This window comes from Asterias amurensis, chromosome 10 (assembly GCF_032118995.1).
Source record: "Asterias amurensis chromosome 10, ASM3211899v1".
Classification (NCBI taxonomy): Eukaryota; Metazoa; Echinodermata; class Asteroidea; order Forcipulatida; family Asteriidae; genus Asterias; species Asterias amurensis.
The window spans coordinates 20,123,051-20,149,533 of NC_092657.1; the positions used below are offsets into that span (position 1 = coordinate 20,123,051).

At 39.4% G+C, this 26,483-nt stretch overlaps 1 protein-coding gene across 1 annotated transcript in view; it reads left to right on the plus strand.

Annotated features, from left to right (window-relative positions):
* The window catches only part of LOC139942563 (uncharacterized), a 38,093-nt gene that overhangs the window by 3,947 nt on the left and 7,663 nt on the right, over positions 1-26,483 (plus strand). Inside the window, exons 2-13 of the mRNA XM_071939408.1 lie at positions 4,573-4,650; positions 5,539-5,662; positions 6,659-6,758; positions 8,946-9,092; positions 10,619-10,735; positions 12,119-12,279; positions 13,184-13,433; positions 13,969-14,094; positions 14,672-14,866; positions 16,563-16,810; positions 17,683-22,239; positions 23,304-23,406. Of these exons, the coding sequence (XP_071795509.1) occupies positions 4,573-4,650; positions 5,539-5,662; positions 6,659-6,758; positions 8,946-9,092; positions 10,619-10,735; positions 12,119-12,279; positions 13,184-13,433; positions 13,969-14,094; positions 14,672-14,866; positions 16,563-16,810; positions 17,683-22,239; positions 23,304-23,406 (6,206 nt within the window). The remainder of the gene's footprint in view (positions 1-4,572; positions 4,651-5,538; positions 5,663-6,658; positions 6,759-8,945; positions 9,093-10,618; positions 10,736-12,118; positions 12,280-13,183; positions 13,434-13,968; positions 14,095-14,671; positions 14,867-16,562; positions 16,811-17,682; positions 22,240-23,303; positions 23,407-26,483) is intronic.

Below are 26,483 nucleotides of genomic sequence, written 5' to 3' on the forward strand. Positions count from 1 at the left end.
GATTCTGCGTTTACGAAGTTGTTTGCGTTTAGATGGTTGATTTCGAGACCTCTAGTTCTAAATCTTTCTCAAAAACTATGGCACTTCAGAGGGAGCCGTTTCGCACAATGTTTTATAACATCAACCTCTCCCCATTATTCGTCACCAAGAAAGGTTTTATGCTAATAATTATTTTTAGTAATTACCAATAGTGTCCACTGCCTTTAAAACAAAACAAACTGTTAATAGTTTGTGTGCATTACACCAGTACATTGCATCAATGCAAGCTTTGGTCTACAGGTTACATCCCACATGACAGTGAGAATTTATAATTGGAATAAAATAATCAATATCACACAATTATGGTATTTAGTCACGTTGGAAATAAATGGAAAACAAGGGTGTTGCTCCTAACAGCTGCAACCAATAGTATAGTAAAGAGGGTTAAGGCCGAGTAAAAAAAGAAACATGTTTGGCGTCCAGCTTTCTATAAAAAAAAAAAAAAAGGAAGAGGACCTTTTTTAATTAATGACTGCCCGAAACATTTTAAAGTATTTTCTTGATGAGACCGTTAAAAAGCATACTTTTTTTCCATTTACAAAAAAGAATGATTAAAAAATAAAAAATAAACAAAAAAAATCATAACAAAAAGAAGAAAAAAAAGAAGGAGGAGGCGGCCTCTGAAAAAGGGAGCGGGCGGGTTTGTAAACATGTTTTTTTTTACTTTGCCTAATCAGTGCATGACATTAGCATGACCACAATAGAAATTGAATAAAACCTCAAAACAATGCAGAGTGACAAATACTGTAGGAATTAGGCTTTGCATAAAATGGGTTTGAGCGGAGTTTGCCATCACCCAGTTTTACGATCTACGAATGTAGTGAAAATTGTGCTGCTTTGAACTTGTCTGGATCATACGCGTGGAAGATTTCGTCTGGGAATTCTACTTAGCAAAATGTTGTGTTTTGTGGTTAGCAAATCTTGATATTTGAGTAAATGTAGTAACTGAGTGCAGCTTTGTGTAGCATTTTGCGCTGCTCTGCAATGGAAATCGGTCACTGTGTACACCCATGACTTTTACGACTGCCAAAGTTCTCACACTGAATTCCAATATTGAGTTGCAGATCGTGATATTTGAGTAGTAACTGAATACGTTTTGTGTAGCATTTTGTGTCGCTACACAGGGAAAGTTGTTGCGAGTAATACACCAATGAATTTTATGGAGTCAAATTTCAATTTGTAGACTCTTGTATTCAGTGCATCAGAGTGCCAGTATTGAGTAGCAAATTGGGAATACATTTTTGTAGGATTTTGTGTCGCTATACAATGAAAATCTTCAACTGCATGCATCGATGAATTGCTTAGAGGGATGTACATTTTGTAATTTGAAGTAGTCCAATTAACTGCATCTACATCTATCATCGTGTATTCTGATGTGTTGTTCTATGGCTCGAATCAACGTGGTGTTTTGTGGTATCCTTTTGTTTTTCGTGGTGTTTTGTGGTATCCTTTTGTCTTTTTTGAACCATCAAAAAGAGCCTTGTGTCGCACCATAGGCCTAACTGACTTGAATTAACACAAGATGCTTGGACTATAATAAAATTTGCAATATCGCAAGAAAGTTTTGCGTCAAGACTGCACTGTGGATTCAAAAGTTGTAGGTACCAAATTGATCGGAGAGTGTGATGATATGCTCAGCCAGCAGAGAAAAGTTGTACACTTCAAAGGTTAGTTTTAATTGGCCAATATATTTACAGATTACTTTTTTTTGCTCAAATAATATTTAATAACAGGCCTGGAACTATACGCAGGCAACTCGCCCTTCAAAAGCTTAGCAGGGATGTTTTGCTTAAATAAAAAGTACTAATACGCGCCCATGCGTATGTGTACTTGAAGTTACATGGGATTTCTTCTCTGACACAGCTAGCGCAGAAACTCAGAGCTTGTGCTGTAAACAGAGAATGGTGATCGTAGCCGCAGAATTCAGCGGCAAGCATTCTTGAGTGTAATTGTTAGCATAATAACCTACTTTCGTCCTTCGGATGGGACGTAAAGCCGATGGTGCCATGTGTTGTGTAACGCATGTAAAAGAACCCAGTGCACTTTTCGAAAAAGAGAAGGGGTTTGCCCCGGTGTTCCTGGCTGTGGCTGCTGTAATAAAATTAACTGCAATGTCCAGTTGTTGTTGTAAACATGTTGTTTTGTTTGTTTGAAATTTTCTGTGGCGTAACTAGGTAGCTACCTGTATTTTCTTTATACTTCGCTCGTTAGGAAATGCGCCCACAGATGTTTCTGCCGATTAGCGCTTGTCGTTATACGCCCGCGGTAGCACACATTAGTTGTAACTCCTTCTGTTCCTTGCTCAATGGTGTGACAAGGGTGTTTTTTCTTTCGTATGTCTAAAGGGCCTATCTCGCAACATTTACAACCAATCGAGCTCAAATTTTCACAGGTTTCTTATTTTATGCATACGTTGAGATACTCCAAGGGAGAAGACTGGTCTTTGACAGTTATCGATAGTGTCCAGTGTTTTTAATTGAACAAATAATGTATTAATTTTACTTCAGAACATAAATTAACAGCAAAACACTCACAATCTTGCATGCTTTTTTATAAAATACATGTAAGGCCATTTAGTTTCTGATTTTTTTTTAAATTTCTTATATATACCAGATTGGCATACCTTATAAGCTTGGCAACAATAATGTGCAAAAAACAATGAGTTAATTGCTTATTTACTGGATAAATGGTTGTCAATTTCGACCAGCGTAAATGCATGACACGCGCTCACTGACGTTGCACGAAAATTGTTTTTTTATTTTTTTATCATGCAGTTTTTTAGCTTCTTTTCTTTTAAGGGTCCACTCATACTCGGGCATGTCAGACTTGTATAGAGGAAGGTCCTGGCTCTATGGTTCAACCATGGAGAAAGAAAATAGTCTAAATATTATTTTTATTCCTCCATTGACGGTTCATGCTGGGGTCCTGTGTGATAAAACCTCGGCCCAATTTCATAGAGCTGCTAAGCACACAAATTTGCTTTAAGCATGAAATTTATGCCTTGATAAAAACAGGATTACCAACAAAATTTCCACATGATTTTTAGGATGAGCAAACATCAGCTAAATACCAGTAACAAGCAGTAATGGAACAGATGGAAATTTTGTCCATAATCCTGTTTTTATCAAGGAAGAAATTTCATGCCAAGCAAATTTTTGTGCTTAGCAGACATTATGAAATTGGGCCCTCTTGGCAAGGACTGACAAAAAAAAACATTCATACCAGCAGGGTGCCTAGATTCTTTGTGTGGAGGATGGAGGGTTGTAGCCTTGTACATTTACATTACTGTACAAACTGTTTACAGAACCCAATGTTGTCAGTTACAAGCATTGACTAAACTCCCATTGTGTTTGCACTGAGCAATCATCCATGTTAAATTGCCTGCCTACTGAGTTTAGTAATACAAATCCTATTGTTGAGTTAAGCTGTATTTAAAATCACTGATTGTTATTGGGGTATAGGCTATTGGGCAAAATGACCAATGTAGTTTTATTGTATTTAAAATGGTTTGAGGTGTTAAAATGAAAACTTTGATCCGTTTAAAATAGCCAGATCAGGAGTCTAGTGCACTAGACTCCTATTGGCTATTTTGTTAAATAGATGTATAGGGCATACATGCCAAATGAATTCATTCAAATCAGTGAAAATTTAAAATCGGCAGGGACATTGCCATGCGATAAAGACCTGAGACGCAGGTGATGGCCTTTTATTGCATGGTTTGAATGGCAGTTTAAGAACTCGTCCCACCCTAATATGCCTAGAGATGTTTTTCACAGAACTCACGTAAGTACTGAGTATACAGTGCTAGCACACATCGGTGAATATGGGTTATTTATAAACCAAAATGAATATTTGTTATCCCCGATGCAAAAAATTTCAAATTTAACATACGTTCTTGTCAAGCTTCCTTTTTGCAAGAGCAAGGGCACTTAGGCATTTTCTCCCTGGTAAGGGCAACCTATGAGAAAACTGTAAATTTTTCCTGTCAGAGCAAAGGGCACCAAGGCAATGACAGGGCTGATACGTACTTCGCGGAGGCAACGAAGGCGATTGCCTTCATTGCCCCTGGCCATTGCCTTGGTGCCCTTGAAATGCTCCAGTAGAAATTGATAATTTCCCCATATTGCCTTGGTGCCCTTTACCAAAGAGAAAATGGTAGGTGCACTTGTTCTTTCAAAAAACGAAGCATGCATATGTACAGGCCTGCAATGACCATGGGGCATGGATGCAATCGCCTTGTTGCCTCCATGCAGTATCAGGGGCCAATTTCATAGCGCTGCTAAGCACAAAAATTTGCTTAGCATGAAATTTTTGCCTTGATAAAAACAGATTAATCAACCAAATTTCTATGTGGTTTTGAGGATAAACAAACAACAGCTGAATACAAATAACAAGCAATAATGCAACAAATGGAAATGATGGTTTGTAATCCTGTTTTTATCAAGGAAGCAAATTTGTGTGCTTAGCAGCGCTATGAAATTGGGCCCAGGACTGTTCTCCAAAATATTGAAATGTTTTGTTGTTTTCTTTCAGATGATCAGTTTTTCTTCAGTCATGCTCCCAAGATGCCTGAAGATGACATCATCATGTCGGAGGTCGCCATTCTCACAGGTACAGCAGCAACTTGTTGAGTAGACATTCCTTGATTTGTGCAATTCATAACCATAATGTTAAAGCCATTGGACCCTTTCGGTACAGAAAACAAAAAAAAGTTCACAGATTTAAAAATAACTTGCAGGGTTTACAGAAGGTAGTGGTGAAATACTTCTCTTGAAATATTATTCCATGAAATGCTTTACTTTTTGAGAAAACAGTAAAACAATATCAATTCTCGTTACGGATTTATTTTAAACACATGACATGTCATGACACGGCGAAATGCGCGGATACAAGGGTGGGTTTTTCTCGTTATTTCTCCCGACTCCGATGACCGATTAAGCCCAAATTTTCACAGGTTTGATATTTGATATAGAAGTTGTGATACATGAAGTGTAGGCCTTGGACAATACTGTTTGCCGAAAGGGTCCAATGGCTTTAAATATAAATTGTAGCTCTGACATCTGGCCTCACACTTCGAGGCTAATTGGAATTAAAGACAGTGGTATTTGTCAAAGACCAGTCTTCTCACTTGGTGTATCTCAAAACTACATTGCACTACCGCGGAGTCAGTTCTTGAATTGGTCTCAACGGTAATTAATTAAAAGGCATGAAGCAGTTCTTTTCAGAACTGACAAGTCCCCCGATAATCTGATAAAATGTACTCCCCTGTAGTAGAATAAAGAAAGTTTTCTATTAAGAACAAACTCTACCTACATGTAGCAAGTACGATACACTCATCATGATGATGTTACCGCAAACCAGACTTAATAATAATAATAATAATAATAATAATAATATTAATAACAAGGTCTTATAGAGCGCACAAATCCACAAAAGTGCTCAGGGGGCACTATTAGAGAAAATTTATACTGATTATTAATGTTATTGGTTTGTTTCTAGGAGGGCGGGACCAGTATGGTCGACCAATCATCACCTTCCCTGCAAAGTATCATGGGATACTAGAGTCGAAGGTCAAAGCAAGTGGGATGGATATTTTACTGAGATATTACATCGATATCACACGGTGAGTTATTGTAATAATAACAATAGTTAATAGATTTATTGAGCACCTTGGGACGAACCAACTCCGAGGTGCTTTTAAACATTAACAAATTATTAAAGAGTAGGTTGAACTTTAACGGGTATATGTACTTTTTCCTAACAAAAGACACAATGTCCACAGATTTACATTACACTTACACAGTTTGAAGATTATGATAGTAGAAAGCTTCCCTTGCAATTTTACTTACTGAGGTGCTGTAGTTTTTTAGAAATGAGTAAAAGTAATAACTTTCGTCTCAGTATAGCATGTAAAAATGTATTAACCAGTTATGCTATGGTTTTGGTATAATATCATAGCTGTTTTTAAAGGGGATTTTACATGCTAAAATAATTTTGGTCTCATGAGACCAAAATTATTTTGTGACTTGTTTTACTCATTTCTCAAAAACTACACAACCTTAGTTAGTAATATTTAAAGGGAAGCTTTTCACTATCGTTATCTTCAAACCCTGTAAGTTAAATGTAAATTTGGACCCCCTCTCCCCCCTCCTTGGCCCAAACCCAAGAATTAGTGCAAGACGTTTCTTGTTTTCCTTTAACGCACGCTCGACCAACTCAGCAACAGCACCCGCATTGACTGCAGGCCTGATACTTCATTGCCCTGGTGCCCTAGAAATGCTCCAGTAGAAATTTTTAATTTCCTCATAGGGTGCCCTTTGCCAAAGAGAAAATGCCTTGGTGCCCTTGCCATTTCAAAAATAAAGCATACAGCCCTGGACTGCCCATTATTATACACTCACCCGGCTTTGTCCACGAACTTAGTCAGGTGATTGTAAACAGGCGGTCGATGCTGTTGGTGAGTTGGCGCTGTGTGTGAAAGAAAAACAAGAAAACGTCTCACACCAAGACTACCCAAACCTTTACCACACACCGTGGTTACAAAACAACGATCAACCAAGAAACTGAAACTCAAGTGTTTTTAAAATAGTTTTGAATTTCTTTTGTTTCATGTCTTTAGGCCTAAGGACAGACAGAGGGGTTTTGCGTTTGTGACGGATCTACGATTCTCTGTCTTGGATTTTATTATTTTCATGAAATCGACGCTCAACAGTCTACAGGTATGTATGATATGATGTATCAAGAAGTACCAGTTAACATTAAAAACTTCATTCATACATGTAGATACTTGTGACAGTCTGTTTATTCTGATTTGTCGAGAAGAGATCTCGTGTCAATATTTTTATGTATATGAAGTCAAGTTAAGTCAAAAGAAGGTGCCATTATAGGATTGTGCTGAATACTAACATTTAAAACTGAATACTGTTTTCCCCCTTACAACGATTTGATATTTTGCTTGTTGAATGTATAGATTTTTCTTTGCTCAACCCCAAATCATTTCAAAATTAACTGGCCGTCAGTTTCCTATGCGGTTAAAAAAATAATGACAATAACAGAATTTATAGAGTTCCTTCGCGTTAGAATGTGAACTGTGAAGTTAAAGCCAGTGGACAGTGGACACTATTGGTAATTGTCAAAGACCAGTCTTCTCACGTGGTGTATCTCAACATATGCATAACATTAAAAACCTGTGAAAATTTGAGCTCGATTGGTCGTCGAAGTTGCGAGATAACTATGAAAGAAAAGAACACCCTTGTCACACAAAGTTGTGTGCTTTCATATGCATGATTTCGGGACCTCAAATTCTAAACTTGAGGTCTCAAAATCAAATTCGTGGAAAATTACTTCTTTCTCGAAAACTACTCCACTTCAGAGGGAGCCGTTTCTCACAATGTTTTATACTACCAACCTCTCCCCATTACTCGTTACCAAGTAAGGTTTTATGCTAATAATTATTTTGAGTTATTACCAATAGTGTCCACTGCCTTTAACATCATCAGGCCTGTATCGTGCATTTTTTAAATGGTAAGGGCACCAAGGCATTTTCTCTCTGGTAAAGGGCACCTTTTGAAGAAGTTTTTTAAGGGCATCAAAGCAATTGCCTCGTTGCATCCGTGAAAACCTGTGCCAGAATTGAATTGGGTTCTTTTTTCAAAATGTCCATAGACTTACATTAAACTTACAGGGTTTGAAGATAATGATAGTGGAAAGCTTCCCTTCAAATATTACTTACTGAGGTGCTGTAGTTTTTGAGAAATGAGTAAAACAATGTCATGAAAATACATTTGTAAATACTTAAAATAATTTTAGTCTCGTGAGAGTAAAATTGTTTTCATGACATTGTTCTACTCATTTCCCAAAAAACTACAGCACCTCAGCACGTAATATTTTCAGAGAAGCTTTCTACTATCATTAAATCTTCAAACTGATGTGTAGTTTAGTGTACATGTAAATCTGTGGACATTGTGTTTTTTGTCCTACAAAAAGTACATACACCCGTTAAATAAGCATACACACCGAAGGAATAATTTGTTGTCTGTATTATACTTGTGCTTGTGCCACTGGTCATATTGGTGCTGAATTTATTCAGAATTTGACAGTCCTTCAAATTTAATTACTTGTTTGCATCGTGAGAAGTTAGATACATAAAAGTACATGTAACAGTACATGTAGAATGTATAAGTCTACATTTACATATAACCACTACATTCACATATCAATTAAATGTATGCTATGTACTTAGTAGTAGTACCAGTAGATTTGCAAGTATTACAGTCGCCGTATAATGTGTAATTTGTCTAGGGATGGAGGTTAAATTACCCTGGGCAAGACTCATTTTCATGGAGCGCCTGGAGCACAAACAGTAGCTCAGTACAACACCAATTATGCTAACCAGATTTCGGTTACCAGCATAGAGTTATATATAAGAACTAGAGGGCGCACGAGTGATGCTTCGTGCACAAACGCCACGGGACCGCAAGATGACAAGCGCGTCATTCTGCACGCGCATTGAATATGAAATGGTTTTTTTTATTGAACGCTCACGCGATGCTGTTTGTTCAACTTACAAAATGGCCGCACAAACACCACTGTGAGATAGCTGTTTTATCAACTTAGAAAATGGCCGCCTGCTCGCATACCGGGGCGCGTATATAGGCCAGTGCGCGCTCTAGTTCTTATATATAACTCTATGGTACAACACCAATTATGCTAACCAGATTTCGGTTACCAGCCAAAACTCCCGGACATGTACATGTACATGTATTCAAATAAGCTTGGGCGATATCTCAGTAATCGAATATCGCGATACCATTTCTTAAACGATTACCTTATTATCTTGATTTTTTGTTAGTCGAATAAACGATTACTTGAACTTTTTTGTATATTATTTTGAATTCTGTACACAGGCAGAAATGAATGGTGCTATAGGAACATGTGTGTTGTACGTGATTCTACCATTGAACAAGAAAACGCATAAAGACGCCATGACACATCTATCACTCAGAGATAGCAAAAAGAAGATCAACAAGAATATCGTGCCTCCCTTCTTCCAGGTACTGAGTTGTCTTAAAGGAACACGTTGCCTTGGATCGGTCGAGTTGGTCTTTGAAAAGCGTTTGTAACCGTTTTTTATAAAATGCATATGGTTAGAAAGATATGGGTAGTAGAATACAATGATCCATACAGACATGCCTCGAAATTGCACGGTTTTCCTTTTACCTCAAATTTTTGACTCCCATAAATGGCCGACCGTGTAAGTTCGCACAGTAACAGGAAACCACGCAATTTCAAGGCAAACTTGTGTGGATCATTGTATTCTACTTTTAAAAACGTCTTTCCAGCAATGGTGTATGCATTATATACAAAAGGGTTACAGACTCTTTTTATAGACCAACTCGTCCGATCCAAGGCAACGTGTTCCTTTAAAGACTCTGGACACTATTGGTAATTATCAAAGACTAGTCCTCACAGTTGGTGTATCTCAACAAATGGATCAAATAATAAACCAGTGAAAATTTGAGCTCAATCGGTCATCATATGTACTTGCAAGATAATAATGAAAGAAAAAACACTCTTGTCACACAAGGTTATGTGCTTTCAGATGGTTGTTTTCGAGACCACAAATTCTAAACTTGTGGTCGCAAAATCAATTTCATGGAAAATTTCTTTCTTTCTCGAAAACTAAGTCACTTCAGAGGGAGCCGTTTCTCACAATGTTTTATACTATCAAAAGCTCCCCATTACTTGTAATCAAGAAAGGATTTTTGATGATAATTATTTTGAGTAATTACCACTAGTGTCCACTGCCTTTAAAATTTTTATTTTTCCTTTTTCGTTTATGCAAGTCGCCACATCAAGGTGTGGGCTACAATAAAATTCTATGCTTGGTTGTCATCCATCAGAAGCCTGGCTGGTAGAGCAGAAAGCACTACCTCTCAAACTTTTTAAGAAGTGTGGATTTTTTATGATTTTGTTGCGGCTGTGGTTGTGTTTGTTGTTGTTCACTGTCTAACGTCTTCAGGAGACGAAACAATCCAGCTGCTTCTCGGATGTGACTGAATTTAATACAGAAAGCTTGCATTTCTATAGAGGATGTGACCTATGTTTACTTTCAGGCCGCCCTCTGTTGACAAAACACTGTATTCGCCAGGCAAAAAGGCGCGTAGTAATGGTTGCATACACTTTCTAGCTGGCTGCCAAAACACAGATGTGGCAGTACAGTTAATTACGATCCTATAAGCTAAAGTAGAAGTTCAGTATAATTTCTATACCATCTGCACTGTGGTAATAGTTAAAAAGCAGGACAGTTCTTTTCAGAACTGAGAAGTCTCCTGAACCTCCGATTATCTACTCCGCGGCAGTATAATAAAGCAAGACAGTTCCCTAAGAACAACTCTACCTGGCTGGTAGATACACACATGGTGTTACCGCAAACCAAATATACAATAACAGCATGGTCGTGATAATGCATATAAGGCTACGTACGAGGGCAGGATTAGAACCCTGAAATTTGAAATCCAGAGCAGATGTCCCAGTGATGATTATTGTTTAACCCCAAGTCTCTTTTGGTTCTTTTTAGAGCGTTGGTGTAGACGATGAGATGGAGTTATACAACTATATCGAGAAGTCTCATCTAACGACTGAACTAGGTGGCTATCTGCAGTACTCTCACCAAGACTGGGTTGTCTTCAGAAGGGTAAGGAAGACTGGTTTGTCTTTGGAAGGGTAAGGAAGACTGGGTTGTCTTTAGAAGGGTAAGGAAGACTGGGTTGTCTTTAGAAGGGTAAGGAAGACTGGTTTGTCTTCGGAAGGGTAAGGAAGACTGGGTTGTCTTCAGAAGGGTAAGGAAGACTGGTTTGTCTTTGGAAGGGTAAGGAAGACTGGGTTGTCTTTAGAAGGGTAAGGAAGACTGGTTTGTCTTCGGAAGGGTAAGGAAGACTGGGTTGTCTTCGGAAGGGTAAGGAAGACTGGGTTGTCTTCAGAAGGGTAAGGAAGACTGGGTTGTCTTTAGAAGGGTTAGGAACACTGGGTTGTCTTGAGAAGGGTAAGGAAGACTGGGTTGTCTTGAGAAGGGTAAGGAAGACTGGGTTGTCTTCAGAAGGGTAAGGAAGACTGGGTTGTCTTTAGAAGGGTAAGGAAGACTGGGTTGTCTTTAGAAGGGTAAGGAAGACTGGGTTGTCTTTAGAAGGGTAAGGAAGACTGGGTTGTCTTTAGAAGGGTAAGGAAGACTGGGTTGTCTTTAGAAGGGTAAGGAAGACTGGGTTGTCTTTAGAAGGGTAAGGAAGACTGGGTTGTCTTTAGAAGGGTAAGGAAGACTGGGTTGTCTTTAGAAGGGTAAGGAAGACTGGGTTGTCTTTAGAAGGGTAAGGAAGACTGGGTTGTCTTTAGAAGGGTAAGGAAGACTGGGTTGTCTTTAGAAGGGTAAGGAAGACTGGGTTGTCTTTAGATTGGTAAGGAAGACTGGGTTGTCTTTAGAAAGGTAAGGAAGACTGGGTTGTCTTTAGAAAGGTAAGGAAGACTGGGTTATCCACACAAGTATCACTTTAAATCGCGTGGTTTTCCTTTTACCTCGTCGACTTACACGGTCGGTCATTTATGGGAGTCAAATTTTTGACTCCCATAAATGGCCGACGGTGTTCATTTGCAAAGTAAAATGAAAACCACGCAATTTTGAGGCAAATGTGTGTGGATCATTGTTTTCTACTTTTAAAACATTTTTCTAACCATGTATTTTATAACAAACGGTTACGCACGCTTTTCAAATACCAACTCGACCGATCCAAGGCAACGTGTTCCTTTAAAGATGCTATGTCAGATTTTTGGCCCCAAACATAAAAAAACGGATTTTTCTGAGTGAATGGTATTTGTAAGAGTATCACCCGCTCTAACGAAAAAAAGGTTGAACTTTTACTTTTATATGGTCAGGAACCATGACAAAAATTAAAAATTTTTCTTATAAAACACATATGAATTGGTCACGTGATATATTGTCGGGATGGCGACAAAAACTAATTTTGAGCACTTTATTATACTGCTACTAATACACCTGACTGAACTAAACTTTTTATTTTGACGACAGGTTGTGGAACCGTTCTTTGCAGCGTTTGAGACATTTCAAACCAAGCTGTCTCACGCCTTCCATCGACTCTCAACAATGATGAACATTAATGGAGGAAATACTAAAGGAGAGCTCCAACAAACACTCAATGTTGTGCAGGATGAATACAATGATATTAGAAGGTGAGGTTGGGTTGGTAGCCTTAATCCTAATTCTTAAATCCAAGCCAAACACTGATTCTAAACCCCAACCCTAACACCTGCCTAACCTTTGTACTAACCTCGACCTTAAAGGAACACGTTGCCTCGGATCGGTCAAGTTGGTCTTTGAAAAGCATTTGTAACCGTTTGTTATAAATGCATATGATTAGAAAGATGTCTTAAAAGTAGAATATAGTGATCCACATAAGTATCACTCGAAATTGCGTGGTTTTCCTTTTACCTCGTCGTCAAACACGGTCGGTCATTTGTGGGAGTCAAATTATATGGGAGTGTCGTGGCTGAGCCGTTAAGAGCACCGAATTCAAACTCTGGTGTTTCTGATTAGCAGAGTGTTGGTTCGAATCCCCAGCCGTGACACTTGTGTCCTTAAGCAAGACACTTAACCATGCTTTGTCCTTCGGATGGGGCGTAAAGCCGTTGGTCCCATGTGTTGTGTAAAACATGTAAAAGAACCCAGTACACTAATCAAAAAGAGAAGGGGTTCGCCCCGGTGTTTCTGGTAGTGGCTGCTGGAAACCCTTATAAGGTGCTACATGTACATTTATTAGGTCTCAGAATTTGAAACTTTCAATAACCTATCTTTCTGAAAGTTTGTGTATACTCAGCGCCTTGAGTACCTTGTTTGGTATTATTATTATTATGACCCGTAGTACCTTGTAAACCCTTATAAGGTGCTACATAATTGGGTCTCAGAATTCAAAACTTTCAATAACCTCTCTTTCTGAAAGTTTGTAAAAACTCAGCTCCTTGAGTACCTTGATTGGTAGATACGTGCACTATATAAGACTTCAATATTATTATTATGTATGTATATGTACATGTTGTATAAAAATAATTATCTGAGACACTCCTTACTTGATTACAGGGAGCTGAATCTTGACCCAGTGCTGGATGAATGTGAAGAGATCCTCCGTCGATTCACATGCTGCGAGGAGGAAGACGTCTTCACTGTCTTAGCCCAGAAACCCGTCTTCAAGGAAACCAAAGATGCGGTGGAGAGCTGCTACAGAGTATTAACCTCCGCCAAGAAAAAGATTGAAGACGATTGGAACGAACTGTCGGGTGGAATCATCCAGGCTATGCAGCATGTTGATTACACGACTAATGTTAACAAGGTATGCCAGCCAGGCTATTTAACTGCTCATCCATTTTAAAGGGTCTGAACACGTTTGGTAATGACTGAAAATTAATGGCAATACAAAACATACATGTGTACAATGTAAAAAGCGGTTTTGGAAAGAAAGGTTTTTTTTTTTTTAGAAACGCTTCACTTCGCAGTGCTGGTTATGGAAAGAAATATCACTTTTTATTCCCCGAAAAGTTAGGTATAAAAAGATTACTGCGCGCAGATTGTTACTTCCTATTAGGCAGTATTCTTCCTGTGTAAACATCCTCGCCAGAGTTTAGGTCATATCTCAAAAACTCGACCACCAAATTTTCTCAGGTTATTTTTATTGACTACAACTACATTTATGTACATAGGATGAAAACAATCGAAACAGTTAAAAAAAACCTGATGTCTACAATGATCCAAGTAATTAAATGTAAGCACACTCACTCCCTGAAAAATGTACTCTACCGACTTTCTGTTACCAAACTCGGAATTGTTGGAGCTTTCCAAAAATGTTTTTGTTTTTGTTTCCACAACAGTTGTTGGAGTGGTTTAAGTTTAAGAAGGAGAGAGATTTGAAACAACAGGCAGTGATTGCTGATAAACTGAGTGAAGCAGAATTGATGTACAATCATTTTGACACTGGGCTGCTACCAAAGGCTAAGGTATGTAGTTGTGAAATCCATATTGATTTGGTTCGTGATATCACCATGTGTATCTACTTGCCAGGTTGAGTTTGTTCTTTAGAGAACTGTCTTGCTGTATCGCGGAGTAGATTTATCGGTTTTCAGGAGACTTCTCAGTTCTGAAAAAGAACTGTCCTGCTTTTTAACTACTACCTGGGAGAAAGGTATAGAAAATCGGCTGGAACTACTACTTTAGCTTATCGGTTCATTATTAACTGTACTACCGCGGAGTGAGTTCTTAAATTGGTCTCAAAATTTCGACAGCTTGCTCTAGTCAACATCAGGAGACTGAAGAGATATGACAATGGTCGGCCTATTTGTGCTTCAGTTTGATTGTTCATTAATTTGTTAAATACTTATGGTAGGTCTCATTGGATTCTGATAAGTTGACTTGTTTTTTGTTTTAGGAGAAGCTCGGTAAAGCCACTGATTTAATACTCCTCGGTGAGAGGATGAGCGTTGATTTTAACAACCGTCGAGTGAGTCACATCGTAACACTCGATCAAACACTCAAAGATCAATGGATTCTGATAAGTGGACTTGTTTTCTTTTTTAGGAGAAGCTCGGTAAAGCCACTGATTTAATACTCCTTGGTGAGAGGATGAGCGTTGATTTCAACAACCGTCGAGTGAGTCACATTGTGACACTCAATCAAACACTCAAAGATCAATCGGATGAGTTTCAGACACTTGTTAAGAAGCGACATCAGATTCTTCAGTCTGTCTATCACTTTCATCAACTCTACAACAAGGTAAGGTTTAGATAATGATAATAGTATTATTAAATGCAGTGGACACTATTGGTAATTACTCAAAACAGTTATAAGAATAAAACCTTATTTGGTAACGAGTAACAGGGAGCTGTTGATAGTATAAAACATTGTGAGAATCAGCTACCTCTGGCCTGTCTGAAGTAACGTAGTTTTCGCGAAAGAATTAGTTTTCCACAAATTTGATTTTGAGACCTTAGATTTAGAATGCGAGGTCTTGAAATCAAGCATCTGAAAGCACACAATCATGACAACTTTGGTTGTTTCTTCTTTCATTTTTATCTCGCAACTTGGACAACCGATTGAGCTCAAATTTTCATAGGTTTGTTATTTTATGCATATGTTGAGATACACAGATGATTGGTCTTTGACAATTACAACCAATAGTGTGCAGTGTCTTTAATTTTTGGTTTGTACCCATTTACACCTATATGTGTGTTCAGGGTTGTAGCTAGACCAATTTTAGTGATGGGCAATAAATCAAATTTTGTTGGAAGTCTACCAAGGGCAAGGGGATCAACAAAATTATTCATGTTTAATTATGGGGCCATAATTGCTGAAGTGGGGCCATGTTCTCAAGCTGTTCGTGTTATGGGGCCATGCAATAAGTTGAATGGCTATTTGATTGTGTTCTTTCTCTGTGACATTTGATCCTCCTCATCATTAGCTGTGTCTCAGATCAATGCAAAGTGGACAATATTTGAAATTCTGTGCTGGGCAGCAAAAATGTATTTTTGTCAGAGTGCTGGGCAAAAATTGTGAGACCTGGGCAGGCCCGCCCAGCACCGCCCACCGTGGCTACAACACTGTGTGTGTTAGCACCGAATACTCGCTACTAACATGTACCCAAGTTCTGCGAAAAAATTACAGGCATATTACTTGGGCAGGATTCGAACCACGACCTTTGCAATTTTAGAGCAGTGTGATAGCCTCTACCAACCGGGCAATCTTGGTGGTCTAGTTGGTATGACACTGCTCTAGAATTGCAAGGGTCGTGGGTTCGAATCCCAGCTGAGTAAAATGCCTGTGATTTTTTTCACAGAACTCGGGTAAATACTGAGTATACATGTACAGTGCTAACACACATCGGTGTATGGGTAAAAACCAAAAGAAAAAACTAATCTTCTTTATCCCCGATGCAAATTTAACTCCTATTAAACATAGTATTAATGTAAGTAATATTACATTAGTTGAGGTTTTACCCGTTAACACTGATGTGTGTTAGCACTGTATACTGAGTACTTTCCCAGGTCCTGTGAAACAAGTACTTGGTATACAGTGCTAACACATATCGTTGTATTGGGGTGAAACTGAAATTAATATACTTTATCTCCGCTGCAAATTACACATATATTAAATCTTTGCAATACCCACTGCTATTAAAACATAGGATTGGAATTGCCTCTAGATACCTAGACTTGATTCAAGTCTGGTTCTCGCGCGGGAGGTCCCTAAGCATATCCACTGTTGAAATGCAGCTACACTATCGTAGTCCCGAGAAAAGGACTTGACAGGGCCATTTCATTTCATGTTGTTAACTAAAATTTCCCCAAATGGGGAGATGTACAAACCCAATTGGAGTGAGGAAATGTCAGGCCTTGTGTGTCTGGCAACTTGTTAAAAAAAAAATACATAGACATAACAAATAAAAATATATTGTTTTGTCTCCTTTGTTTAGGCACGCCGATGGTACATTAAATGCCTACGGTTCCTCCCACATGACCTCAGTGACCTCTACAATGACCTGAGGTCACATTCACAGGATGATCATCTAGGGGCGTCTCAGCTCCAGTGGGAAGAAGATGTTAGGAGGTTCCTTCATAAATCTCCCCTATTGGCAAAGGAAGAGCTGAAGAAAGTGAAATTGATATCTGAGCAGATCGGGGATGTTGGTCTTAAGAAGAAAGGAAGACTCTTATCCTACAGGTAGGTTCAGTGAATAATAAATACCCCTATGAATTTAAAGACACTGGACACTATTGGTAATTGTCAAAGACCAGTCTTCTCACCATGTGTTTCCCATGCATGAAATAACAAACCTGTGAAAATTTGAGCTCAATTTTTTATAGAAGTTGCGAGATAATAATGGAAGAAAAAACCATCCTTGTCATTTGAAGTTGTGTGCTTTCCGATGCTTGATTTCAAGACCTCAAAATCTAATTCTGCATGAGGTCTCGAAATCAAATTTGTGGAAAATTACTTCTTTCTCGAAAACTACATTACTTCAGAGGGAGCCGTTTCTCACAGTGTTTGTATGCTATCAATAGCGTTCCATTACTCGTTATCAATTAAAGATATGCTAATAATTATTTTGAGTAATTACCAATAGTGTCTAGTGCCTTTAAAGGGACACTTTGCCTTGGATAGGACGAGTTGGTCTATAAAATTGTTTGAAACTGTTTGTTACCAAATGCATGGTAAGAAATATGTTTTTAAAGTTGAATATAATTGTATACATAGTGAACTAACATGGCACTCAAAAAAGTACCCAGACCCTTAGAACATCCTTTAACCATGCCTTTAACAAACGGATTCAACTGCTTTTTATAGACCAACTCGCCTGATCCAAGGCAACTTGTCCCTTAAATGGGAACAGAATGGAGATTGCTTTTGTGAAAAATAAGCATTCTGAACATCAATTTGTTTGCCAGTACTGCATACTCCCACAGATTTTGAAATAGGAAAGCTGACTTGGGGTAGTGATAGTGAAAATAAATGTCCTACATTTACATGACAAGTCCCTTATAAAACAAGTATGCCGATAATCATTAAGACCATTTCATTCTTTGTCTCTACAGATGTTCAATCCTGACAAGTTTTCTCAGTCACAAGAACAAAACAACCAGTGCCAACATTGTCGACATGCTGAAATGGCGATCAGAACTTCTCAATCAGGCTGACGACTCCGCATCCTGTCAAAGTGAAACTCTGCCCTCTCGTGGTCAAATTAAGAAAGCTCAATCAGAAAGCAGTTTGGACTCTGCAGAGCAGTCCCAGCGACTAAGGAAAGCTTCTTCAAAGAGGCAGAGTAAGAATGCCTCTAAGAACCACAAGAAGAAGCTTGATCGCGACGAACCACTTCATCGAAGCTCTCAGTCACTTTCCAGAGTGAAGAGAGATCAGAGGAATGACAGACACAGTGACGCAAACGGTGATACAATGGGTGACAGTGACACTGATGATCCTCTGATTAGGAGACTAGGCCAAGCAGGTGAAGTCTATAAGAGACACGGTGACAGACAGGGTCAGGGACTTGATGAGATTGATCATGGTGAATCCAAAGCGCAGAAAACACAACGAAATAAGCAAATCAGTGGCACACGTAAACGTGAGATACCGAACATCAGACAACTCGAGGCCTCTCGGCTTGCACGTAGTCAATCCGTACCTCTTAATAATCCATCAAGCATGCAGCAAGAACAAGCACAAACTTATGGCATTTATGGAGACATAGATGTCGATGATGACACTGCTGTTGTAATTCAGGTGCCGTTGAACTCTTCACAGAGCCTTCCTGTGTCACCCGGTGTTGGCAATCAGCAAGTGCTTCAATACCATTCAAGAATCCTTCCTGAGTCACCTGGTGTTAACCAGCAGCAGCGGCCATCTTACTCATCACAGAGCCTTCCTCTGTCACCTGTTGCCCATCAGGATGGACCATCTTTTTCCTCACGGATCCTTCCTGGGTCACCTAGTGTTGCCCGTCAGCAGGGGCCATCTTACCCAACACAGACACCACCAGTTGATAGTTCATCTACTAGTTTCTATCATCAAGTGCCTCCCCACCCCTCACAGGGCCTTCGTGTTGATGTTTCATCCAGTGGCAACCAATATCAGGGACGGTCTCATCAACCCCAAGACATCCTTGCTGAAAGGTTACCTGAGAACTATGTACCTCACCAACAAAGGCCTGATTGGAATTCAGGTGGTCAACATGTTCCATTGACCATGGATCCTTCAAACATCACCCTGGGAAGCCATCAACCATCCTATGGTGTAGTTCAGCAAGTAATAACTCCATCAAATCAGTACAGCAGGACACAACATTCAAATTTCATGACCCAAAAACGTCAACAAGGACCCTTCCAACAGCATGGATTTCCAAATGAGAATCCAAATATTAGGGCATCGCCAAACTTTAATTCCAATAACTCCTACACTCAGTCTCCGTCTCCATTAGCAGGACAGTATGTAAACGATGCTAAACAAGGACCAATCAGCTTTCACGGAAGCTTAATGAATATTCATCAGCCTCAGGGTGGATCACCTTTGATTGGTCATAATGCTCAGACACAGCATGTGATTGGCAGCTCTCCAGTAACAAAACATCAGAGTTTGATGAACTTGAGTCAATCTCCTCAATTTGATGGACGTAATCCACAGTACATCAGAATCCAAGGAGCTGCAGGGCATCCAGACCCATCTCATTTTACTCACTTACCTCATAATAACGAACCTCACATCTCCAGTTTATCTCCCGTCCACTCCAGTTCACCGAATTCCAGAAACAATACAATGTCAAATCTTAGACATGGATATTCTGAACCTAACTTGAGTTCAATGGGGTATGAGCAGCCTCCCACATATGATATCCCAGGTCACCATGCTAGCTTCAGTCAGCCAACAAATGCTGCTGTGCAATCAAGGTTGCCTCATCGGTACTCCAATCATGGTTCCCTTTCCTCAAGACATCCATTGTCTAGGAGTGAGTTAGACCTTCGACATAAACCAGAGAATCTGACCCAGTTTGGTTCGCTCCCTCGTGGTCTCTCACACTCCAATCAATCCTTGCATCGTAGTGATCCAGAACTCAGGCACTTGTTACCAGCTAGAAGCTCTGTCCACTCTCCTAACCAGAATGCTGGTTATTCGCCAACTCAGTATCTGTCGGCTTCAGGTGAGGACCCAGAGCTTGAGTATTATAAGAAGCTTTACTCTTCCTCACCTCAACTGAACCTGACGACCTCTGCGTCAGGACGGAGGAGCACCAACCACACCCTGGACCCAGCTGTCCATACATGGATGCATGATGTCCCATCAACGATTACTGAATCCTTCCTAGAATCTCGTCCTGCTGGTAGGAGGCTATTATCTCCTCTTAAGATATTGGAGTTGGAGGTTGCAAACGAAACCTTGGATGCAGAAGATGCTATTTTGGAGGACGATTATGAGAAACAACAGTTAAGAAGGCATGCCGTGATTAATAGCATCATCCAACGATCAGACTTAGGAATCAGATCACAAGATAAGAGATTGTCTAATCCTCGATCAAGACATCCTGAGAGACAAAGATCAATGAGCAATCCCAGACTAGATTCAGTCAGGTCACCCTCTCGAAGAGCTGCCAGAAACTTACAAATGTCACCTGTGAGTTCTACCAGAAGGGAGCGACACTCTAATCTATACCACGATACCAGGAGTAGTCCACTCATATCAAGGGTTTATCAATCCAGACAGGTGCCTCTATCTCATACAGGCAGATCATACAATACACAACAAGATAGTCTGGTCAACGAGAATGACTGGCGAGAACAGCATCTCAGAGATCTCGGGTTATCTTCTCAAGAAGCTTCTCCAGCAATAGTGAACGGATCTTTACTGCATTCTCCTGCTCAATTAGCGAACAGAACTGAACGCGATTTTGGTCTTTCATCCACGCTACCACAGTTTTCTGGGCATGAACAAAATCCAAGATCCTTCCCTACTTCATATAATGAAACCAATCAACGCCTGAATGACCTCTATGAGCTTGGGATAATCCCACCTAATGACTACAGGGATTATGAGATAAGCCGCTCCTCTCCCTATCCCTCTAATCCAAGTTTGAGGAACTTCAGTACTCTCTCAAAAGATCAGAGTCCAGGTCAGGATACTGACAATAACTGGAGGCTTGAACATTTGAGGGAGCTTGGTTTATCGCCATATCAAGCTAACAGCAGAAACACGGAAAGTGTTTATCCAGAATCCACGTATCAGAGTTCATCTAGTCCAAACTGGCGATATGAGGACCGCCAGGAGCTCAGAATACCTGATTCAGCAATACGTTTCTCCAATGGTGGAAGCCACAGAAGTCAGTACCTTAATGATGTACAAACTTCTCCCGCATACCATCATCCTGTTAACCAGAGTACAGCTTTAGGTAGTGCTGTACTTTTAAATGGAAGCATTCCTTCAGATACAAACTTGCGACAGAATCACCTTCAGGAACTTGGCCGATCCCCCGGATACACTGATTCCTATCAGAGTAACTATGTACCCCTCAGGAAACCAGTGATTAGGATCTCAGGCGCTGATGAGCAAAGGAAGCCACAGCCAACTGATGCTGGACTATCTCCTTCTAGTCATCAGTCTGAGAGGGTTAACAGTCAAGGCCAAAGTACTCCTCAAAACAGGAACTCAGGTACCAGGTCAAATAAGCAGCAGGGTAACCTAGAAAATACTGCTGTATCTCCAATACAGCATGCACCCCGAAGTGAACCAGCAGGCATGTATCACTCTGACAGGAATAACATTCAAGCCCACAGTACACCTCAAAACAGGAACTTAGGTCTCCAATCAAAAAGAAGGCAAGATACCCAACAAGATGCTGGCGTATCTCCAGGACAGCGTGCAACCCCACGTCGTGTAACTGAACCATCAGATCATAATGGAGTTCTCCAAAGGACACAAACACCTGATGTAGGACCTTCTCATTCTGTTCATCGCTCACAGAAGAGTATCACTCAAGCCTATGATACACCTCAAAACAGGAACTTAGATATTCAGTCGAATAGGCTGCCAGACACCCCACAAGATGCTGTCACATCTGCAAGACAGCGGGCAACCCTGAGTGAGCCCGCAGACCTATATCAAAATGGAGTTCAAAGGACTCAACAGAACGCTCAAGCAAACATATCTCCAAGTACAGACTCTATATCATCTTCAAACAGGCAATCAGGTATTCAGTCGAATAGGCGACAGGATAAATCACAAGATGCTGGCGTACCTGCAAGACAGCGTGCAACCCTAAGTGAACCAGCGCCCGCTTATCAAAATGGAGTTGCTCAAAGGACCCACCAGCAGTCTCAACCACACATATCCCCGACTACGCACCATCAGTCATCTCAACAGAATGCCATTCCAGATCCGAGAGCACCTCTGGTCGGTCAGGTAGAATCTGATCCCGACTGGCGAGCCAATTATCTAAGAGAACTTGGGATATCACCAACGATGCAGCAGTATGCCAACCGAAGCCAATACAACCTTGCAGACGTAGCACCTGTAACCAGTAGACTGCAGGGGGTGATTGCAAGTGGGCGGAGTCCAAACAATATGGAGGAGGTTCATGAATTGGATGAAGACACTAGGAAAAAGAGGTATAAAAATGTTTTTTAATTTTTTTTTTATATCATTCAAACTGATACATGTACTTGTACAACATGTACCTGGGGTGCGTTTTTTGGCTGTCCTAACCAATAACTGTTCGGTCTTTGGCCAGTGATTAATTAATCAAGGGCTGGAGTTATTAAAAAATTGAAAACGAACATTACAATATCTCTCATCCATCAGTCGCGTACAAAAAGAATTGTATGTTCAATGCACTGTGTCGTGGCCAAGTGGCTAAGAACACCGAACCCAAGCTCTGGTGCTTCTGTTTATTAGAGTGTGGGTTAGAATCCCGGTTGTGACACTTGTGTCCCTGAGCAAGACACTTAACTATAATTGCTTCTTTCCACTCAGGGGTAAATGGGTACCTGTTAGGGCAGAGATGGTTCTTGTGATTGGTTTAGCCAAGGTAGCGCTTGCGCACAGGCTGTATACTCCCCAGGAAGCTGAGATGGTTTAAGGAATGATTTAAGGCCCAGTGACCAGGGGTAATAATGTCTGAAGCACTTTGAGACGTCCCTCAGGCGTAAAAAGCGCTACATATACATCAAAACGGGTTATTATTATTATTAGTGCATTGTCAACAGTATTTGCAAAAGCTCTTAAATTTTCTTGTGTCCCATCAAAGTTTCCCATATACTTTAAGATTTTCTAAGGGAAGTTGGCTTTCCTAAATAAAATGGCTCTGCCCTAGATCAAAGATAGAATTCCAGGTGTCTATTTCACCAAACCCTTCCTAGTATGAACGCTAGGACTAAACCTAACCTCGCATTGAACACATCGCTTGTTAGTACGGGTAACTCGCCATAGCTAGAGGATAGAATTAATCTTAGTGTTCTGTGAAATCGGATGCACCACTTGACTTATTTGTTATGCGGTACCTCATATGAAAGCTTTCTTGAATAAAAATGAGGCCATGTAAAGTTACTTGAATCTTGGGGTCCATTCGGCCACAAATTTGACCTAGCATCCTTAATTTTAGAAATTTCCAGAAAAAGTTCACACCATAATGTCTCTTTCTGTTTCTCTTTCTTGATGATACTTTTTTCCACAGTGTAAGATTTGCCAAAGTGTCTGATGAAAGCATCTTAGATGAAGAGGAGAAGGCCCAAGAAGAAGTAGCTCTGAGATTACAGCAGCTAGAACTGCAACTACAGGTAGGTCGCAGTTGAAGCAAGAGATATGCGCTACCTAAAGGTGAATGTGGACACATGTGTCCTTACGCAAGACACTTAAAGGGTGCATGTACTTTTTGTTGGACAAAAAACACATTGTCCACAGATTTACACTAAATTTAGTTTGAAGATAATGACAGTTTCGCTGAAGAGTTGCATGCCTGGCATCAATACGTGAAAGCTTTTAAAATACAGGCTAGAATAAAATAAGTAAAGTGTGAAGTGTTAAAGATGAAAAAGATGTGTTTTTCTTGCCTTTTTCGTTGAGGGAGCTTTCCGGTAATATTGTTGCACTGTCAATATTAAACTGCTTTAAAGACAACTGGACACCTTTGGTAATTGTCAAAGACCAGTCTTCTCACTTGGTGTATCTCAACATATTATGCATAAAATAACAAACCTGTGAAAATTTGAGCTCAATCGGTCATCGAAGTTGCGAGATAATAATGATAGAAAAAAAACACCCTTGTCACACGAAGTTGTATGCCTTCGGATGCTTGATTTCGAGACCTCAAAATCTAATTATGAGGTCTCGAAATCAAATTTCTGGAAAATTACTTCCTTCTCGAAAACTACATTACTTCAGAGGGAGCCGTTTCTCACAATGTTTTAAACTATCAATCTCTCCCCATTACTCGTTACCAAGTAAGGTTTTATGCTAATAACTATTTTGAGTAATTACCAATAGTGTCCACTGCCTTTAAAGGTACTTGACACATTTAGTAATTTACTTTAAAAAACAATAAGCATAAACACTTACTTGGTAATGAGCAATAGGAAGTAACAGAGTTTTTGAGAAAGAGGTAATTTCTCACTCAAATTATGAAACAAAAAAACTTCAGTCCTGAAGCCTTTTATTAGGCATCTGAAAGTACCTACACAAATTTGGGTGAAATGGGTGTGTTTTGTTTCTCTCTTCTCTTGTAACTTTGACCACCAATGGGAGACTTTTTGAAAGCTCTGCCACTAGAGGGCAGCAGACCTACCAGGTAAGGGTGCACAACTCCTATAGCAACATTGGTAAATGCTAAAAATTCAAAAATACTCAAAAAAATATTTAGAAGTCTCTCAGCCTCTTGAAAACTAAATCAGATACATTGTCATACACTAAACTTCAGATTTCTTCTCAATTTTTTTGGAGGTCAGCATTTTCGAATTTTTGCTAATTACCCTAGAAAAAACACTCCCAAAAACTCATGCACACCACTTGTTATCCTTGGGGAACTCGTGTCCAGTACGTCCTGTTCCAGAACAGTTTGGTTTATGCTGGCATTGTGTTATGAAAAACAAAATACAGTTTGGCTAAATCTAAATACAAAATCAAAACCACGCAGAACACAAGGTAGTTGCTGTCAGTGACCGTCACTCATGCTTCTCCTATTCCTAAGTTGTTGACATTACCTGGTGAAGAGCGCCCTCTCTTGGTGATTGGCAGATAGTCTAAAGTTTCCCATTGAGCCCACATTTTCACAGGTTTGTTATTTTTATGCAAATGTTGGGATACACCAAGTAAGAATACTGACTGGTCTGGTGTCCAGAGTGCCATTAAACCACAAGCATTTATATATATTGTATTGTGTTACAAGTTTACTGCCCTGTCCACTTTTTGTTGTAAACATGTTGTTTTGTTTGTTTAGATATTCAACGTTTTGTTTTAAACTACTTTGTATCTCATCATGCATTAGTTCTAGTAAAACTGTTCATCGTATTGGTTAGCTCGTTCATCGTGGTCCATCTTGTGGTTTTTGCCTTCGTTTGTTTGTTTGTTTTTGCGCTCGTTTTGTATATCCTTCTCGAGCTTTGTATGATCTGTTGTAAGTATAAATTGTTTTGTCATATCATAATTTTATTTATGTATTTATTTATTTCCTCAAAACCTCCAAAAATGGAGCAGTATACAGTATAAGGTATATTAACACAGAAACCGAATAACCACGACACTCTCGGACGACCCCCAGACCATCTTGGCAAATTATGAAACAGAGGGATTGTCAGAATGATCTGAGTAGCAGACCGAGAGTATCAAGGTCATCACATTAAAGAAACTGATTACGAAACAAAACTGTCTTTACACACATACCACGGTTGACGCAGTTTACATACTTAAGGTCAGAGTTAAATTTCCGCCTGCAAGAAGGATTAATAATGCAGTTAAAGGAACACGTTGCCTTGGATCGGTCGAGTTGGTATTTGAAAAGCGTTTTTAACCGTTTGTTATAAATTGCATATGATTAGAAAGATATTTTAAAAGTAGATTATAATTGCATGGTTTTCCTTTTTCCTCGTCGACTAACACGGTCCGCCATTTATGGGAGTCAAATTTTTGACTTCCATAAATGGCTGACCGTGTTAGTTCGCAAAGTAAAAGGAAAACCACGCAATTTCGAGGCAAATTTGTGTGGATCACTGTATTCATCTTTCATCATTTAAATCATCTTTCTAACTATGTGCATTTTATAACAAACGGTTACAAACGCTTTTCGAAGACCAACTCGACCCGATCCAAGGCAACGTGTTCCTTTAAGCCATACATAATAAAACTATGAAAGTTTGAACAATAACAACATTTTTAAAAATATTTTTTTTTTGCTTTTTTAAATAACAAAAGTTTGAACACTGTGAAGCAATAATAAATTTGAATTTTTGCATCCAGGATAAAAAATAAAGTTTGTTTTTACCCTTACACGTATCAACACTGAGTGTAAAGCGATGTATACCTTCCTGTATACCTTCCTGTGAAAACAATCTATTTGTGTTCTCACTTGGTTTTTTTAAACTCAACATGCATAAAATAACAAACCTGTGAAAATTTGGACTCAATTGGCCATCGAGAAAACGCCATTGTTTTACAAATATCTATGCCTAATAAAGTATTTTATTTGAGTGAAAACTTACCTCTTTCTCAAAAACTATGTTACCTCAGAGGGAGCCGTTTCTCACAATGTTTTGTACTAAAGGGATGTGATTTCTCCGTTTTTATCTGGAAATCCATTAATTTTTTTCCCCACCCCCGAAAAAAATAAATAAAAATAAAATAAAAAGAAACGCTCTTTTTAAAA